Below are 18731 nucleotides of genomic sequence, written 5' to 3'. Positions count from 1 at the left end.
TCAGCCTGCTCCCCCAGCATGCAACAGCATAGAGGATCGCACTGGCCACAACAGACTCATAGAAAATCCTCAGCATTTTCTGGCAGATGTTGAAGGACCTCAGTCGCCTCAAAAAATAGAGACGACTCTGGCCCTTCCTGTAAAGTGCTGTGGTGTTTTTAGCCCAGTCCAGTTTATTGTCAATGTGTACTCCAAGGTATTTATAGTCCTCCACAATGTCAACACTGACCCCCTGGATTGAAACAGGGGTCAAGTGTTTCCTGGTCTTCCTGAAGTCCACGATCAGTTCCTTGGTCTTTGCCACGTTGAGCTGCAGATGATTCTGCTCACACCACGTGACAAAGGAGTCGACCACAGCCCGGTACTCTGTCTCATCATCCCTGCTGATGCATCCAACCACCGCAGAGTCATCAGAAAACTTCTGAAGATGGCAGGTCTCTGTGCAGTGGCTGAAGTCTGTGGTGTAGAGGGTGAAGAGGAAGGGGGAGAGGACAGTCCCCTGTGGTGCCCCTGTGTTGCTAATCACCTTGTCAGACACACACTGTGGGAGACGTACATATTGTGGTCTTCCTGTCAGGTAATCAACAATCCAGGACACCAGAGAAGCATCCACCTGCATCGCTGCTAACTTATCACCCAGGAGGGTCGGCCTGATGGTGTTGAAAGCACTGGAAAAGTCAAAAAACATGACCCTCACAGTGCTCGCCGGCTGGTCCAGATGGGTGTAGACACGATTGAGCAGGTAGATGATGGCGTCCTCTGTTCCGAGACGAGGCTGATAAGCGAACTGATATGATATGTTAGCAGAGAGGATTGGCTCCTGATTGGTTGAAGTGGAGCCCATCTGCTCCAGAAAGATACCTCCTGCCCCAGAAAACATTAAAGTTGTCTCTAAAGCCCAGGCTGAGGGAGTCAGAGCCAGGCATGGAGGCCGAGCAGCCCGCCCAAACGGCCCAATCCATGGCCACAGATGGGAGTGGGCCGAAGACAGAAGAACACTACGGTGGGCTTGTTTCACAGCCACACTTTCACGAACCGGGCCGCATGGTCATGACAATAAATATAATAAATAAACAAACAACAAACAAAACAGAAAAGAAAACCTACTGTCAAAAAGCAAACTGTGGTATGTGTAGTCAGTACCATCAGCAGTGTTGGTCACTTGAAAAAAGTCATCAGTAACTGATTAGTGATTACTTCCCAAAATCCCAAAACTTATTTTCAAAAGTAATTAGTTACTTAGTTACTTTTTAAAAACATGATTTACAACTAGAATAGGTAATAAAGCAATAGATCTTTCAGACCAATTCTACTTTTTGTGCATAATCCATCATATAAAATGTAATCAAATGAAAAAGTTTATTTTTAAAAGTAGTTTTATTAATTTTAATCTTTTAACTTTATGCATCAAGCAAAAATTTAATTATATGCAATATTCTCTGACTGGAAGAAATGTGTTCATTTAAACCTATTCACTCTTTCAAAGAGATACAAGTAAAACATAGCAGAAAATAAATACAATCAAAGACTCAGCAGTCCTGTTGCTCTATTTCCACCTGTTCAGCAGGAGTTGGGCAGGCGGAGTTTTGCCGCTGTGCCGCAGCAGTCGTGTCAGTGGGAGGATCCAGGAGTTTCTCTGTGAATTTCCCGTGGCAGGTTACTCAGTGCTTGCTCAGGAGTTTAGGGGGTTTTCTTTCGCTGTAAAATGAAGTTTTCTTCCCAACTAGTGAACAGCGGACGCTAATGTTTTTGTCACTTTTTATGGAATCAATCTCAAAATTAGGTCAGTACTTCCACACTTTAAAAGCTGCACGGTCATACTCTCTCCCGCACTCGTTATATTATCCATTTTTTACCTGCACACAGCTGTTGCCATGAACGTCGCACTCACCTACGTCATCATCATGAGACACTCAAAACAAATGAAATCAGTAGTAACGTAGTAACGCAGCGTGCTTACAGAAAAGTAACAGTAATCTAATTACCTTTTTTGCAATAGTAATCCCTTACTTTACTCGTCACTTGAAAAAAGTAATCGCGTTACTTGTAACATGTTACTGCCCATCTCTGACCATCAGTAGTGTGAGGTAATGGATGGTAGTAATAATGGTACATGTAATGGCGTTAAAGGCAAAAGCCAAACCAAACGCAACCAGAGTCCAACATGGTGTCTCAGGGGAATGAGCCAAAAAACAACTATGCCCTAAAGGCTTTTTATATAGAGCCCTGGCACACTGGCCCAGGTGTTGGCAGTGTCACTGATTGTAAACGGGAACTCCGCCTCTCCAACGCCTGCAAACAAGACACAAATAAGCCAAAAGGAAGGCAGGGCGCAGTGGGTCGTCACCTCCCCCTTCCATAAGACCGGAGTCCTCCACTGGATCTCCGTTCCCTGAAAAAAGATGTCAAAACCCTATGAGTACAATACATAATCTCCCTCATGGTAAGGCAAGGCAAGGCAAGTTTATTTATATAGCACAATTCAACAACAAGGTGATTCAAAGTACTTTACAGAGACATTAAAAAACAAAAACAAATAAAAAGCATTATTTAAAATTGCTAAAAAAAAACAGTAGATAAAATCAGAACAGTAGATAAAATCAGTAGTTATAAGGTAAGTTTTGAAATTTAAGCTTAAAAGTGTGGATTTGGTGTTTTATTCAAATGCAGCTGAGAACAGGTGAGTCTTCAACCTGGATTTAAATAAACTGTTTCAGATGATCTGAGGCTTTCTGGGAGTTTGTTCCAGATATAAGGAGCATAAAAGCTGAATGCAGCTTTTCCATGTCTGGTTCTGACTCTGGGAACTGATAAAAAAACAGATCCAGATGACCTGAGGGATATGGAAGGTTCATCCTGGGTCAGGAGGTCACTGATATATTTTGATCCTAAACCATTCAGAGCTTTATAGACCAGTGGTACACTACACTATTCAGTCAATCAATCAATCAATCAAAGCTTTATTCGCCACATACAGGTTGCCCTGCAGTGAAATGGGACCCCACCCGACCTTACACACACAACACAGACATCACATGGGGATACAAGTCGGAGATCGGTAGCGTTACAGAAAAACACTGAAATGTACACTACAATGGGAAAGTATAAGAGGAAAAAAAGAGACCTCTACTCATGCTGTGCTTCCATGGTAGGACAGCATGAGAACAGGAAATAAAAAAACTCCTCTGCACAAAAAGCACATAAATGTCCACAGCACAACATTGTGAAAGACATGACAAACCACAGGGTTGGGTGGGGGGGTCAGGAGTAATCCGAAGCGCTGCACAGCGCTACCATTCCAGCACGGCACACAGACCCGCTGTGTTCCCCCGCAGGAAACATGCATCGAAGGCGTTTGGGAATTGGATCTCGAGACAGTGCATCTGCAACTACATTATCGCAGCCTTTAATGTGTCGGACATCCAAAACATAGGACTGCAGAAACAGTGACCACCTAATCAGCCTCTGATTAGGGCACCGCAACAAATGCAAGAAAGTCAGTGGGTTGTGGTCTGTATAAACTACTATAGGCTTTACAGCAGCGTCCACATAGACAAAAAGATCCTGCAGAGCCTAAATCAAAGACAGGGCTTTCTCAATCAACCCCCTGTTCATCTGCTTGCAACAGGACAGCCCCCACATAACTTGCATCCACCTGCAAAACAAAAAGGTGGTCAAATCTTGGTGCAGCCTGCACAGGTGCTGAACACAAAAGGGACTTAATACCATCAAAGGTCTGGGCAATCCGTTGACCCCACAAATGGGACTTTGGTCTTTGGTGAGTGGTACAACCACAGTAGAAAAGTTTTTACAAAAACCACAATAATACCCTACCATTCCCAGAAACCTCATCAATTCCTTCTTTGTAGAAGGTTGTGGAAAATGCTGGACTGCCATCACTTTAGCCTGCACCGGAGCGACACACCCTTGCCCAACCAACCGACCCAGGTAAGTTACAGTAGCCCAATGAAAATCACATTTTGAAAAGATTTTCTATGAGGTTTGCCTCTGTCAAACAGTCAAACAGAGCCCTAACTCTCTGCATATGAGAAACCCAAGAGTCACTGTAGACCACCAAGTGATCTAAATATACAGCACAACCTGCCAACCTAGCCATGACATGATTCATAAGATGCTGAAATGTGGCTGGTGCATTCCTAAATCCAAACGGCATTACTTTATAAGAGTACAGCCCTGATGGAATAATAAATGTTGCCATTTTCTGCGCTGTTTTTGACAGGGGAACCTGCCAATAGCCTTTCAGCAGATCAAACTTGCTGACATACTTGGCTGCACCAACTTGGTCCACACAACATCGAATAACTTTGCTGGCTTCCGTTGACCAGGAGTTGAAATCAAATAGTTCTGGTCCAAAACACGTTTGGCAACTGCAAAAGGACCGGAAAACTTAGCCTGAAAAGGAGAACTCACCAACGGACAGAGAGCCAAAACTTTGTCACCAGGGCTAAACTCATGCACTTTAGCGTGACGATCGTACCTCTCTTTCATTTTTGCCTGCAACACTGCCAACGTGCCTCTTGCCAGCTCACCTGCAACATATAACCTGTGTCTAAAGCCATTCACATAGCCAATCAAATTTATGGGTGGGTCTGTTTCTATCCACCCATCCTTAAACACAGATAGTTGGCCCCTCAGTGTGGCCAAACACTAATTCATTTGGGCTAAACCCAGTACTTTCCTGGACCACCTCCCATGCAACCAGGGAAGCCCCTCTTCCCAGTCAACCCCCAGCTCAATACAATGTGCACACAGAAGGGACTTGAGTGTCAGGTGAAAATGTTCAAGAGCACCTTGACTCTGGGCATGATAGGCCGATGACTGATTATGTTTGACCCCCAACATTTTTAACACTTGGGCAATCAAACGGGAAGAGAAATTTGATCCCTGGTCGCTCTGGATGACCTTAGGTATGCCAAACACAGAAATAAACTATGTCAAGGCCTTCACCACCAACTTAGCTGTAATTGTATGCAAGGGATATGCTGCTGGATATTGGTGACAAAAGATATTGACTACCAGACTTGGCACGCATCAAAGGCCCAACACAATCAATAAGTAAGTACTTAAAAGGCTGACTAACAGCTGGAATCGACTACAGTGAAGCAGGTTTAACAACCTGATTCGGCTTACCAGTTTCCCAACAGTTTCTAATGTGTAATGATACATCCTTCTTCAAATATGGCCAAAAAAAGTGCCCTGACCTATCATGAGCTAGGTTCAACACCTGACTGATGGAATTATTACCTGAAACACTGGACCCCCCACAAATTCCTATGCATGGGGCACCCACTTCATCACCAGAATACCATCCTGCAAAAATAGCCACTAGCCACACTTTTCACCTCCGGAGCTGACAACACAGACTCAAACTGCCGTTTCAAGGATGGGTCGGCTCTCTGTGCACCTCACTGTGGGGCACATCCAAAGGTGAATCAGGCAAAGTCAGTAAAGCAGCTTGATCCTCAACATCAACTTCTTTAGACTCACCTTTACTCATTGCCCTTGTAACAGAAGAGGCTGGGTAAGAGAAGTGACAACTGCTGGCACTATCCAACTGATCTAACCTGGAAGGTGAATCCGTGACTGCTGGTGCTGATGACACCTTTCCCCACACACGACCACCATCCAAATCATTACCCAAAATGATTTCCACACCTTCCACTGGCAATGCAGGCCTAACCCCCACTAAAACCTCACCATGCACCAAATCACACTCAATATTCAACCTATGCACTGGAACCGGAACTAACATCATTCCCATTCCTCGCATAAGGATATTATCCCCAGTAGCAGTCTCATCAGAAAACAGGATAATGGACCCCACAGCACAAGAGTTGACAGCGCCAGTGTCTCTCAAGATCTTAACTGAGACTTTAGTGTTCCCCCCAGGCAGGGTAACTGTGAGATGCACTCCACATACGTACACACACACACACACACACACACACACACACACACACACAGTTCTTTATTGCCAGATGCCACATTTATTTTGAGTTTTCATTTGTTGTGACAGTCCACAGTCTGGACAGCTCCGGTCTCAGCTGATCCCAGCTTCCCCTCTGCTCCTCACCCGTCTCACTAAAAAGGGGAAGGAAACCGTCATCAGCCCAAACTCCATCAGCTGTGTTCTCATCTGCCTCTCCAGGCACCACTCCTCCCCTGCAGCCACGCACGGGACCACACCCCTGGGGAGCTGTCCGGCCGAACCTACTACCTACTACACTTCTTCGGGTTGGCCGTGAGCCGCGCCCTTCTCAGGGACTCCAGGACCGCGGCCACCCGCTGCACATGCTCCGCCCAGGTGTCGCTGTGGTCCATGAGGTGCTGAAAGGTGGCAGGAGCTCTGAACAAGCCGAACGGAAGCGTAATGAATTGTTACAAATCGTACGGAGTGGAGAAGGCCGGTTTTTCCTTGGACTCGGCAGACAAGAGAATCTACCAGTAGCCCTTGGTTAAATCCAGTGTTGTGAAAAAACGGGCCATGCACAACCAATCCAGGAGCTCGTCGTCCCGGGGCGTGGGATAAGCATCAAAGCTTGACACTTCATTCGACAGAGAACTGTACAGACCCATCCTTCTTCACCACAAGAACTATGGGGCTACACCAGGCGCTGTGCAACTTCTATCACTCCCATTTTCAGCATTTCAGCCAATTCCCTCTGCATAATTTGCCATTTATCCTCAGCAAGCCTGTAGGGCCGTGAACGCACCGTCACGCCGGGCTGTGTTTCAAAATGATGCTCAATGAGAGACGTTCGGCCGGTCAGGGGGGAACACATCTGCAAACCGCTGTTGTAACGCGACAACGTCCGCTCTCTGGGCCTGTGTGAGATGGTCATCACAAGGGAGGGAGGTGGAGATGATGGAATTTGGTATCTCCGGCGCCAAATCATCTCTCTCCTTAACTGGGCTCACCAGAGAAGCAGTTTCAGCTTTTCTCCACGCTTTAAGGAGATTGAGGAGATAAATCTGCGGCGCTCCTCCCCTGTCTGACCGAGCGACCTCATAGTCAATGTACCCAATTTGCCGTGTGACCACAAAGGGTCCTTGCCACTTTGGCAACTTTGAGCTGGAAGAAGGGAGTAATACAAGCAGTTTGTTTCCCGGTGAAAATTGCCTCAGTCTAGCCCCTCTGACATACAGGCAGTACTGACGCTGCTGAGCCTGGAGCAAGTTCTCCCGTGACAACCTCCCCAAAGTGTGGAGTTTTGCTCTCAGGTCCAACACATACCGAACCTCATTCTTGGCGGGGCTTGGACCTTCCTACCAGCTTTCTTTAATTAGGTCGAGCACCCCACGTGGGTTCCTGCTGAACAGCAGTTCAAAGGGAGAAAATCCCGTGAAGGCCTGGGGCACCTCCCGTACTGCAAATAATAGGGGTCTAGCCAGCGATCCCAATTGCGTTCATTGTCGTTAATGAACTTACGAATCATGGACTTTTTTTTTTGTGTCCCGTTTGGATCTTTAGCCATCAGAATTGTTGTCTTAAGGCCAAGAAAGATGCCAAGCGGATTTATTTTACCAAGTGGATCATCATGGCCTTGCCATATTGGTCCATTTGATTGACCTTTATTATAATTATGTATTTATTTTATTTTTAGTTTCTACAAACGGGACAGACATGACTGGGGGATAGGACAGGGGGAAAGAATGAAAGGAAGAGAGGGAGAGAAAGAAAACCAAAGGGGAGAAGAGACGGTGAGAAGGGGGGGGAGAAAGAAAAAAACAAAAAAAACAAAAAAAACAAAACCAAACAAAACACCTGGATCACCTGTATGGAGAAAAAAACAAGAGAAAGCAAACAACAAAGAGCAACATAATAAAAAAAACAGCACCATCACAATAAACTAGCTAGCAGTAGATAACAGTAGATATTAAATAATAAACGATATTGTGCAGCACGCAAGATAGACAGCGCACAATGTGCTTTGAGGCAGCAGCCAAGAAACGTGTAGTCCACGTCTGTGAACACCCGGGTGTACACCTGTGTGGATCAGCATGCTTGTATTCCGAAGGTTTCTCCATGTAACGATCTGCTAGGGAGTGTGGGGAGCCATAGCCCCGTCCACCAGGGTATGAAGCAGGTATGGAGGAGATCCAGGCCCCAGATATCCAGAGGCCCCAGAGTACAAGGACCCGAGGAGGACCACCAAAGGGGGGGGAACCGTGCCACCCTCCTGGGAAGAGCTGAGGAGAGCCCCAAAGGAGAGGTCACCCCACAGCTACGGAGCAGAGGCCAGAGGGGGTTGCAGTGGCGTGCCCGCGGGCTCTGCCGGCAGCCAGCTGTGGCAGAGAGGACTGAGCTTCAGGCCCAGAGGCCAGAGGCCTGAGGGCATCCCACTCCCCGGAAGGAGCCCAGCCGGGCCACAGGCGCCCGGCCACGCCAATCAGCCACCAGGAGTGAGCCGGTACATACATGAGCGCCCAGCCCCAGACGACAAGGACCACCAACACACCAACGTCTGAGGGCATCAACCACCGGCAGGGAGTGTGGTGAGGGGAGATAGGCCTCCGTACTTTAGAGGGCCTGAGATGTACCCAGAGAGGTTGAGTCTAAGACCCAACCTGACATATAGACACAGACGAACAGGCACACGCGGACACAGACGTGCATTCCCACCCCGTATGCACCACCAAATACTCGGCACTCACCCAACGTGTAGACAGACACAAATAGACACTGCACAGACAGTCGCACTCCCCAAACATACTCTATATCCCAGGTCCAGGTACCCCCGCCCTCAGAGGGGCAAGCCGCACCTAGACCCAGGACATGTAACCCTTGTCTCTGGGGTGGAGGCAAGCGGACCACCTCCTTATCTGCAGTAGCGGGGAGGCCCCGCATCCCAGACCCCAGTCTGACAGGCAGCACCTCCTCCCAGCCCCCCAGCCCTGACGGCTAACAGAACCGGGGTGAGTGAAGACCTCAAACCTCCCTACGCCCGCTCATATGTAGTGTTGCTGTGTGCTGTTCTAAAGTGCGATCACCGCTTATTGCGGTGATCGCTGCGCAGACACTACACGCTACTAAAGGTCATTATCGCATCCCCGCGTACTGCCCTAACAGATGATGAAACCCCGGGTAATTTGTGTTGTGCCCAGAATTAGCGGATGCGACAGGAGCTAACTAACCGCAGCCTTCACTCTGTGCATTTTGCCCTTATATTTTAATAACAGCGGAACTATAGGATACCTGTGAATATCACCATGAACACACTTCACCTCCACCCATTCTGCCTCCAGCAATGCCCCGAGGCGAACTAAGCTTTGGTGCACGAGGGTCTGCGTACAGCCTGTGTCCACCAAAGCATGGCGTATACCCCCTCGAGTCCTTACCGGAATGCTGTACGTCCCTCCTGGACCGCGAGAGGGTGCTGGGGCACCGCCGACACGGAACTCAGGTTTCCTGGTTGCCCGCACTTCCAGCACTCCTGCCCTAGCGTCTATGCAGCTCTCCGTGGCTCAGGGGCGGCAATGCTCATTTCTAATCGCCACCAATAGTGGAGGGGCCTTCGGCGGCGCAGCCGCTCCAATCAGCCGCTCCAGAACCTGGGTCTGTCGGTCTGCCTGCTCCTGCAGCTTTGCAAGGTGATCACGCTGGGCAGCCGCCTTGTCTTGGCTCATCTTCGCCATCTCTGCCATCATTTGCGCCAGGAACTGCAAAGGCTGGGCGGGCGGCGCAGCATGTGGGTCAGATATCCCCACGCAGACAGGGATTCGGCACCACTTGTGAGATGCACTTCACATACATACACACACACAGTTCTTTATTGCCAGATGTCATGTTTATTTTGAGTTTTCATTTGTTGTGACAGTCCCCAGTCTGGACAGCTCTGGTCTCAGCTGATCCCAGCTTCCCCTCAGCTCCTCCCCCTTCTCACTAAAAAGGGGAAGGAAACCTAGCACCTAGTGCAATAGAATTCACCCGTTCTTTTGCTTGCTCAGTCACACACAAATCCAGTTTGAGGAAGTAAGTGTGCTGTTTGGAATCTGGTTTGTGCCCATGTGGATAACGATGCTGTCAGCCTCCGGACGGGATTGTATTCAGCCTGGAAACTATGACGTTATTTTTGTGGCACTATTCTGAGTGCACGTAAGAAAAAAATTTGAGTGCACATAAAAAGAATTTGCAGGTGCAAGTGTTGCATTTTGAAAAGAAATTTGTTTTGAGCGAAGAATAGCTAGATATGAGTCGACAAAGTTCATTGCTGCGTGCAAAAAATATATTTCAGTGTTTGCTACTATCCATATACACACAAAATAGCAGCCCCTCTGGCTCAGTTTTTGCATTTGCGCAATGTGCTGCCCGTGCGCGTACATCGTTATATTTGTGTGACAAAACCAACCAATCACAGACTCGGATGCAAAAAAATCTGATTGGCTGTTTTGGTCTCCAATCAGCTCGAAATGACGAAATGCAATATCCCAGAATCCATTTCGTCCAAAACTCAAACGAGGCAGTGGCGGAGGAACACAGAGTGGCGGAGTTTGAAATATTACTCTTTCTGGGTCACAAAATAAATTTTTAAGATAATTTCATGCGAGAATGGTGCTGTGTAAACTTCAAATATCTGCTCGATTTATCAAGACATCACATATTTGCAAAAGTGGTCTAACTTTTTCGGAGATGCCTGTTACCCACCAGCTGACCGAATAGCTGGACTGGCTATTGGGCATACCAGGCAAGTAGGCACAAAGCTGGGGTTATTCTGTGTCTTTACGCTGCACAGCTGCCTCTTCTCTCATTCTCTCCCCCTCCCTCTTCTGTTGCCACTTCAATCATGAAACTGATCAATGATCAGCTGATTGGCTTTTCTGCCACAAGTCCTGTCTCTCTTCTTTGTTTATCGCCCACTTTACGCCAGAAAGAAGAAACCAGTGGATGTTGCGCTAAACAACAGCAGGATGTTTAAGCTTTATACGCTGTTGTTAGAATTTATTTCATGTTACTTTCTATTATCATCTGATGTTCTTTCTGGTGCAAAGTGGGCGAAAAACAAATCGCCACTTGGTGTTCCTCCGCCACTATTGTGTGTGTATATGGATAATGGCAAATTTTTTGCACGCAGCAATGAATTTTGTTCACTCAAATTTAGCCTTTCTTCACTCAAAATAAACTTCTTCTCAAAATGCAACACTTGCACCTGCAATTTTTATTTTTACGTGCGCTCAGAATAGCGGCACAAAAAAATAACGCCATACGAAACTTGTCTAAAATGTCCCAGAGCGTCGGGCCGGGAAAAGACAGAGCGTACGGCTCCTTTATTGTGAAATTCCTCACCATGGTAACTGATGCTGAACACATCAGCTGGTCTGCAGCAGGTCATGTTCAGAGTTTGAGGCTCAAAGTGTCCCATTTTCACTGATTGTTTCCCGACGACATGCTTCACGTGTGATATGGATCCTCTGCTGAAGGAATCTGCTTTCTATCCACAACCTGTTGATCCGTGTCTGACTAACAGCAGCGCAGGAAGCCCTGCAGTTACAGAGAAACTGTCTGAGTCGCATTGTTGCTGCAGTTTACCTGCAACTGCTGTGAAGAAAAAGTCTCACTGTGTTTGTGTTTGGTCCTAATCTGCTGCCTGTCTGTTTGACATGCTGGATTTCCAGCTGATCGATGACAGATTAGAAACTGATCAGTCTATTGATCACACAATATCCCATCAATAGAATTGATTTGACTTTGATTTGTGTAACAAAGTGATTTCCACGTCTCCTTCATGATGTGACAGTGTCAGAGCTGAATGCACTTGTAGAGTATCATGTTTTTATGGCTCACATTTAAAGTGTTGCAGCTCTAATGTACAGCTGTCATATTAGAAATAGAAGCAGCTCTGATTTTAGTGCTCAAAGAAATCTATGAAGTGATGAATTCACACATGAACAGTTTTCTGCAGCGTTCCTCTCGGCCTTATTTGCAGCTCCACTCTTGTTTTTGCTCTAATAATTATTTCTCTCCATGAGCTGTTTCTCTGCCTGAAGGAGGCGCCACTCCATCGCTTCATTTAGTGCAGAACAAGAGTCACATGATGCTGCTCTGAACACCAATCACACTTTGTACAGCTCATGTTGTGTTTGTTGTCCTCTCAGTCTGTCAGGTGGAGGTGGAGGAGGGGGCGGAGTCTGTCCAGCTGCCCTTCAACACCACACAAAACCTGCCTGAAGATGCTAAAGTGGAGTGGTGGGATGTGAGTTCATACCACAAGCTTCACGTGTATGAGAACGGCTCTGACCAGCCTGAAGAACAGCACCAGGATTACAGAGACCGAACGAAGATGAATGAAGACCTGCTGAAAACTGGAGACCTCAGTCTGACCCTGAAACAGCCCACAGAGAGAGACAGTGGAGAATACAGATGTGGCGTCTACAGGAAGAACATCTGGATCAGAGGAAAAACAGTGCTGCTCAAAGTCAGAGGTGTGTGTGTGTGTGTGTGTGTGTGTGTGTGTGTGTGTGTGTGTGTGTGTGTGTGTCTCTGACTGTCTTGTGTCTCCTCTGCAGGGAGAGTTCAGGTCCAGGATCAAACAGGGGACATCAGGAACAGAAGCAGCTCCATTGATCCGACTCCTCTGATGGCTGATCAATCAGTTTGATCTGTGTGTTCTTTGATTATTGATCACTAATGTCCAGTGTTGGGACTAACGCGTTATTAAGTAACGCGTTACAGTAACTACGTTATTATTGTGGTAACGATATGTCTGAAGAAATAACAACAATTTCAAAACAACAAAAACTGATACTCAATTTAATGGATGATATTAAAGAACTAAGAAGGCAGAGCGAGGAAAAGGACAAGAAGATTGCTATGCTGGAAGGACGGGTGTCAGATCTGGAACAATATTCAAGAGTAAATGATGTGATAGTGACAGGACTGGAAACCAAGCATCAGACATACGCACGGGTAGCAGCAGCAGAGAGAGGGGAGCCACCCGAGCAAGAGCTACGCTCTTTGGAAGAGCAGGTAATGGCCTTCTTTAAAAGCAAAGGTATAGAAATGGACAGTAAAAATATTGAGGGATGCCATCCTCTTCCGAGAAAAAATCAAATACCTGCCATTATCATTCGTTTTGTTAATAGAAAACAGAAAAAAGAACTGCTCAAGCAAGGAAGAAAGCTAAAAGGTACAAATGTTTATTTAAATGAACACCTAATCAAAAAAAATGCAGACATTGCAAGACAAGCAAGAATATTAAGAAAACAGAAGAAAATACAGTCAACTTGGACGTCAGACTGTAAAATATTCATTAAGTTAAATGGAACACCAGAGCAGGCTAAGGTTCTAGTCATCAAAGAGATGACGGAACTAGAAAAATATAACCGATAAATGCAAAGCAGTGCTAAATATGATGTGACCGTCCAAGTGCACAACCAACGCAGATGTCTGACAATTTTCAACTAACAACTCATATAGATATTGAAAATAAGACATTGATGTATGACAGCAACATAGATCCTGATTGTAATTTCTTTAACAATAAGACAAATGAATGCAATTATTATACAAATGAGCAACTTAAAAAGGAATTCAAGGTAGAACAGGGTATAACAATGGTTCACTTTAATAGTCGAAGCTTATATGCAAACTTTCAATCCATCAAAGACTACATAACACAGTTTGAACAGCCATTCAATGTGATAGCCATATCGGAGACCTGGATAACTCCTGGAAAAGAAGAAGACTTTAAAATAAATGGATATGAATTCCTTCATGTAGACAGGATCAACAAGAAAGGAGGTGGGGTGGCACTTTACATTGATAAAAACCTAAAGTACAAAAGAATGGGAAGAATGACAACTGTTATTGATGGAGTGATGGAATGTTTATCAGTGGAAATAATTATAGAAAAAAGGAAAAACCTAATTGTCAGTTGTATATATAGAACACCAGGATCTAAGATTGAGATATTTAAGGATAATATGGAGGACTTATTTACAAATATAAATCAGAAAAGAATGTTTATTTGTGGGGACTTTAATATTGACTTATTGAATCCAAATCATAATAAGAGTACAGAAGAATTTATTGATTCCATGTACAGCATCGGTTTATTTCCACTGATAACAAGACCGACCAGAATAACATCTCATTGTGCAACTCTATTAGATAATATATTTACAAATATAATAGAAGGAAAGATAAAAAGTGGGCTGTTAATCAATGATATAAGTGACCATTTACCAGTCTTTGCATCGTATAATTGCCATTATAAAGTGAACAACGATGGACATAAGATTATTTACAAAAGAATAAGAACAGAGAAGACCTTAAATTGTCTTAGAAATGAACTTTTAAAGCAAGATTGGAATATTGTGTATGAACAAACAGAAGTTAATAAAGCTTACGAAGGATTTTTAAGAACATTTAACACATTACTTGATAAAAACTGCCCAGTAATTGAAATCAATAGGAAACACAACTATGCAGGAAGACCATGGATGACAAAAGGACTACAAAATGCCAGCAAAAAAAAGAATACCTTATATCGAGAATTCATAAAAAAGAGAACAATAGAAACTGAAATGAAGTATAAAACTTACAAAAATAAATTAACTAATATAATGAGATCCTGTAAAAGAGAGTATTACATTAAAAGGTTAGAACACAATAAAGATAACACAAGAGATATATGGAATGTATTAAACAGAATAATCAAAAATGAATCAAGGAATAATGATTACCCTGGGTACTTTATAGAAGGGACAAGAAGTATTAATAACATGGAGGAGATAGTAAATGGCTTTAATGAATTCTTCGTAAACATAGGGCCAAAACTGGCAGAAGAAATAAAGGTTGATGGAATAGAAAGGGACACTGGTGAAAATATTGAAAGGAATAGTAGCTCAATGTTTTTAAGAGCAGTGGAAGAGAAAGAGATATATGACATGGTTAGAGGACTTAAGAACAAAACCAGTACAGACTGGAATGATATTGATATGGTAACGGTAAAGACAGTTATTGATGGTATCGTAAAACCATTAAAATATATATTCAACTTTCGTTTCAAAAAGGAGTTTTTCCACAAAAAATGAAAGTTGCTAAAGTTATTCCCATTTACAAAACCGGTGAAAGACATCATTTTACAAACTATAGACCAGTGTCAATACTCTCCCAGTTCTCTAAGATACTGGAAAAACTCTTCATAAAAAGATTTGACAGTTTTGTGGAAAAATATGAATTAATGACAGATAGTCAGTATGGGTTCAGAAACAACAGATCAACAGCTTTGGCACTGATAGATTTAATGGAAAAGATAACGGAATGTATGGATAATAAGAGGTATGCGCTCGGAGTTTTCTTAGATCTAAAGAAGGCGTTTGATACTGTTAATCATGAAATTCTATTAAAAAAACTGGAAAAGTACGGGTTTAGGGGAGTGGTTTTGGAATGGTTAAAAAGCTATGTAGGGAATAGGCAACAATATGTACAAATAAATGAATATAAATCTAATTTGATGGATATAGCTTGTGGAGTACCTCAAGGTTCAGTACTGGGTCCAAAAATGTTTATTATGTACTTAAATGATATCTGCAGAGTATCGGAGATTTTAAAGTTTGTAATATTTGCAGATGACACAAATATACTGTGTGCAGGTGGGGAATTGCCACAGGTTTTGGAAATGATCACACAGGAATTAACGATATTAAAGAAGTGGTTTGATATAAATAAATTATCATTGAATCTCGATAAAACCAAATTTATGTTGTTTGGAAACCAAAAGAAAAACATCGAAGTAGAAATATGTGTTGACAATGTATATTTAGAAAGAGTAAATGAAATAAAATTTCTTGGGGTGATCATTGACCACAAGCTCTGTTGGAAGCCACACATTACTTATGTTCGGGGGAAATTGGCACGGGGCATTGCCGTCCTGGGAAAAGCAAAGCATATGTTGGATCAGAAAGCACTGCACATTTTATACTGTGCTTTACTACTGCCATATATGAGCTACTGTGTAGAGGTCTGGGGAAACACATACAAAAGTAACACACAAACAATAACTATAATACAGAAAAGGGCCATTAGATTAATAAATAATGTGGGGTACAGGGACCATACAAATGCACTCTTTGTCAAAATGCAAGCTATTAAATTCCAAGACTTGGTGAAGCTTAAAACAGCGCAAATAATGTATAAAGTCAGAAATAAATTGCTTCCCAAAGAAATCTGTAAATTGTTCATAGAAAGAGAAGGTGGGTATAACTTAAGAGGGAAATGGAATTTAAAAATACAAAGTGCTAGAACAACTTTAAGAACTATGTCAATCTCAATTGCAGGAGTTAAATTATGGAACAGTCTAACAGAAGAAATAAAAGACAGTCAAAACATAAAACAGTTTAAAGTAAAATATAAAAACCTAATTTTAAATAAGTATAAGAATGAAGAAAACGGGGTTAACCCAGGACGGTAATGTTGCTGGTAATGGTGTTGCGGTTCTTTTTTGGTTGTTTTTTTGTTTTGTTTTGGTTTGTTGTTTTTCCATAACTTGTGTATCTGCAAATATACACATTCTGTATTTTTCATATGAAAGAAACTATACTGTGGTGGGGCTTGCTAATTTCTTGTTTTTGATTTATGTATGTTATGTTTTGTTTTACTTCATATGTTTATATGTTTCATATGTTGTTTGTTTAATTTAAGACAAAAAAAAATTAAATGAATGAGAGGTAAAACTTGAGGGGGTAGGGACAAATAAGTAAATACTTCAGCCTACTCCTTTTCAAACAAATAATGGAATGATATTTTGTAATGATTGTGAAGGCACATGTTTGAAATGTTTGAAATAAAAATGAACTGAACTGAACTGAACGAGCACAGTAACTAGTTATTATGCCAAAATCAGGTATGCGTTAATCGTTACTGGGATTTAGAAAGGGTCGTTATTTGTTACTACGTGTGTTGCGTTGGGATCACCTTGGAAATCGGAACATGGACCTGGGAATGACGTCACACTCGAGCAAACAGTGTTCTGGTTAGTGTCATGGTCCTGAGTCTGATGACTCAGTCTTTTGTGTTTCTTTATATTATTCTATGTTCTTGTTTATTCTGTTATATCTTTTGTTAAGGTTTTCTATTTTTTAGGGTTTTTGTTCTATGTTCTATGACTGCTCCCACTTCTGTGTTCCCTCTGTCTATGGTTTCACACTGTCTGCTTGTGAATTTGTCTAATTTCAGTGTCTTGTCTGGTTCTCTGTGTCTGAGTTCCCTGTTTTATTCTGAAGGTCTCTGTCTCATGTGAGTGTGTTCACTTTACGTTTCCCCTGTCCCATCAGCTCTCATCTCATTTCTCCCAGGTATGTTCCCGTCCTGTCTCAAATTCCTTGATTGCTGCTGTGTATATTTAAGTAGTGTGTGTTCTCCTGCCTGTTGCCGGTTCATTCCCTGCTTCAGTCTGTGTCATCTACCTGCGTCTCCATTTCAGGTCTGTTTTGTTAGCTTTCTCCAGTTTAGGTTGTGCTTAGTTTCTGTCCACACCTTTGCCTTTTCTGTTTGTATTCCTCCTCAATAAAAGCCCACTCACATCCCTTGTGCCTGCATCTTGGGTCCTTTAAAAAGTTCCACACGGCTCACCTCGTTGATCATGACAGTTAGCCTCGTCAGAGAAGTCCGGATTCCAGTATGATGATAATGGTTGTTTTGCTAGCTGCAAAAATAAATTACTACTAAACACATATGCAGCCATAGCTGGACTTGGTGGGGCCGATGTTTTGTTTTTACTTTTTTTGGGGGGGTTTTTGTAACGGTATAAACAATGAGAGGTTGTGGATTGGCCAGATGCTGGCAGGTGTGTAAAAATAACTCAGTTGTTTGGTGGTGGCTATGGAAGAGCTTCCACAGATTCATTAACATTAGCAAGTGGTGGAGACCAGCAGGTGTATGAGGGAAAAGTGAGGCAGGAGGAGAGCCCCGAGGCGGCCGCCGGTCCGAGTGTCAGGTGAACTGAACTTCAGGTAAGAAGTTATGACCTGCAGTCTATCTGGGTCAGATATAAACCAAGTTTAGGTGCAGTTTGTTTTCGCTATGCTGACTTTTTTGTACTGGGTACTAGCTAGCATGACGGAGTTTCTATACAGCTGGGTGGTGCTATGATGTCACTGATGTTGAACTTTATTTTGTTCATAAGGTTAATTATTAGAGTTGCCAACTGTCCTGTAAAAAACAGAATCGTCTCGTATTCAGAGAAAATATTATGCGTTTTGTATTCAGGTGAAATGGAACACAGTTTGTCCCGTACTTCAGCTAGAATGGGGGGGAGAGAGACACAAAGCTGGAGTTATTCTGTGTTTACGCTGCACAGCTGTTTCTTCTTCTCTCCCCTCCCTCTCCTGTTGCTACTTCAATCATGAAACTGATCAATGATCAGCTGATCTGCTTTTTTCTCTTGCTTGTTTATTGCCCACTTTGCGCCAGAAAGAAGAAACCAGCGGATGTCGTGATGGAGAAACAGGTTTATCTTTTAGGTGACATGAATAAATTAAAGGGAAGTTATGAACTGTTTCTGAGAGACAAATAACACCAGCTGTCAGAAGTAGCTGACAGCTGGTAACTGTGCAGGGGCGGGTCTAGCAAAGTTTTGCCTGGGGGGCCAGGTAGGGCTTTAACAGGGAAAAGGGGGCACAAAGAAATACTTTTCTTTCTTATTCTCATTTAAAATATCTCTGTTTTAACAAATAATTATCTTATTCTTACAACAAACGTTTTCATCTGA

General features: G+C 43.5%; 1 protein-coding gene across 2 annotated transcripts in view; it reads left to right on the top strand.

Annotated features, from left to right (window-relative positions):
- LOC146634818 (butyrophilin-like protein 2) overlaps window positions 1-18731 on the top strand; it is a 70256-nt gene that overhangs the window by 29034 nt on the left and 22491 nt on the right. Inside the window, exons 3-4 of one of the 2 annotated variants that reach the window (XM_085378952.1) lie at window positions 12115-12441; window positions 12526-12628. In XM_085378952.1, the coding sequence (XP_085235078.1) occupies window positions 12115-12441; window positions 12526-12617 (419 nt within the window). In that variant the 3' untranslated portion in view covers window positions 12618-12628. Of the gene's footprint in view, window positions 1-12114; window positions 12442-12525; window positions 12629-18731 lie in introns of those variants that run through there. The other variant, XM_085378917.1, reaches the window with a different exon arrangement.

The sequence above is a fragment of the Diplotaxodon limnothrissa genome, linkage group LG3 (assembly GCF_057381915.1).
Source record: "Diplotaxodon limnothrissa isolate DT_005_m linkage group LG3, D_limnothrissa_male_GT1.1, whole genome shotgun sequence".
In the NCBI taxonomy this organism is placed as follows: domain Eukaryota; kingdom Metazoa; phylum Chordata; class Actinopteri; order Cichliformes; family Cichlidae; genus Diplotaxodon; species Diplotaxodon limnothrissa.
The sequence above is the reverse complement of the archived record's forward strand: the minus strand, read 5'-3'. Positions and strand labels throughout refer to the sequence as shown.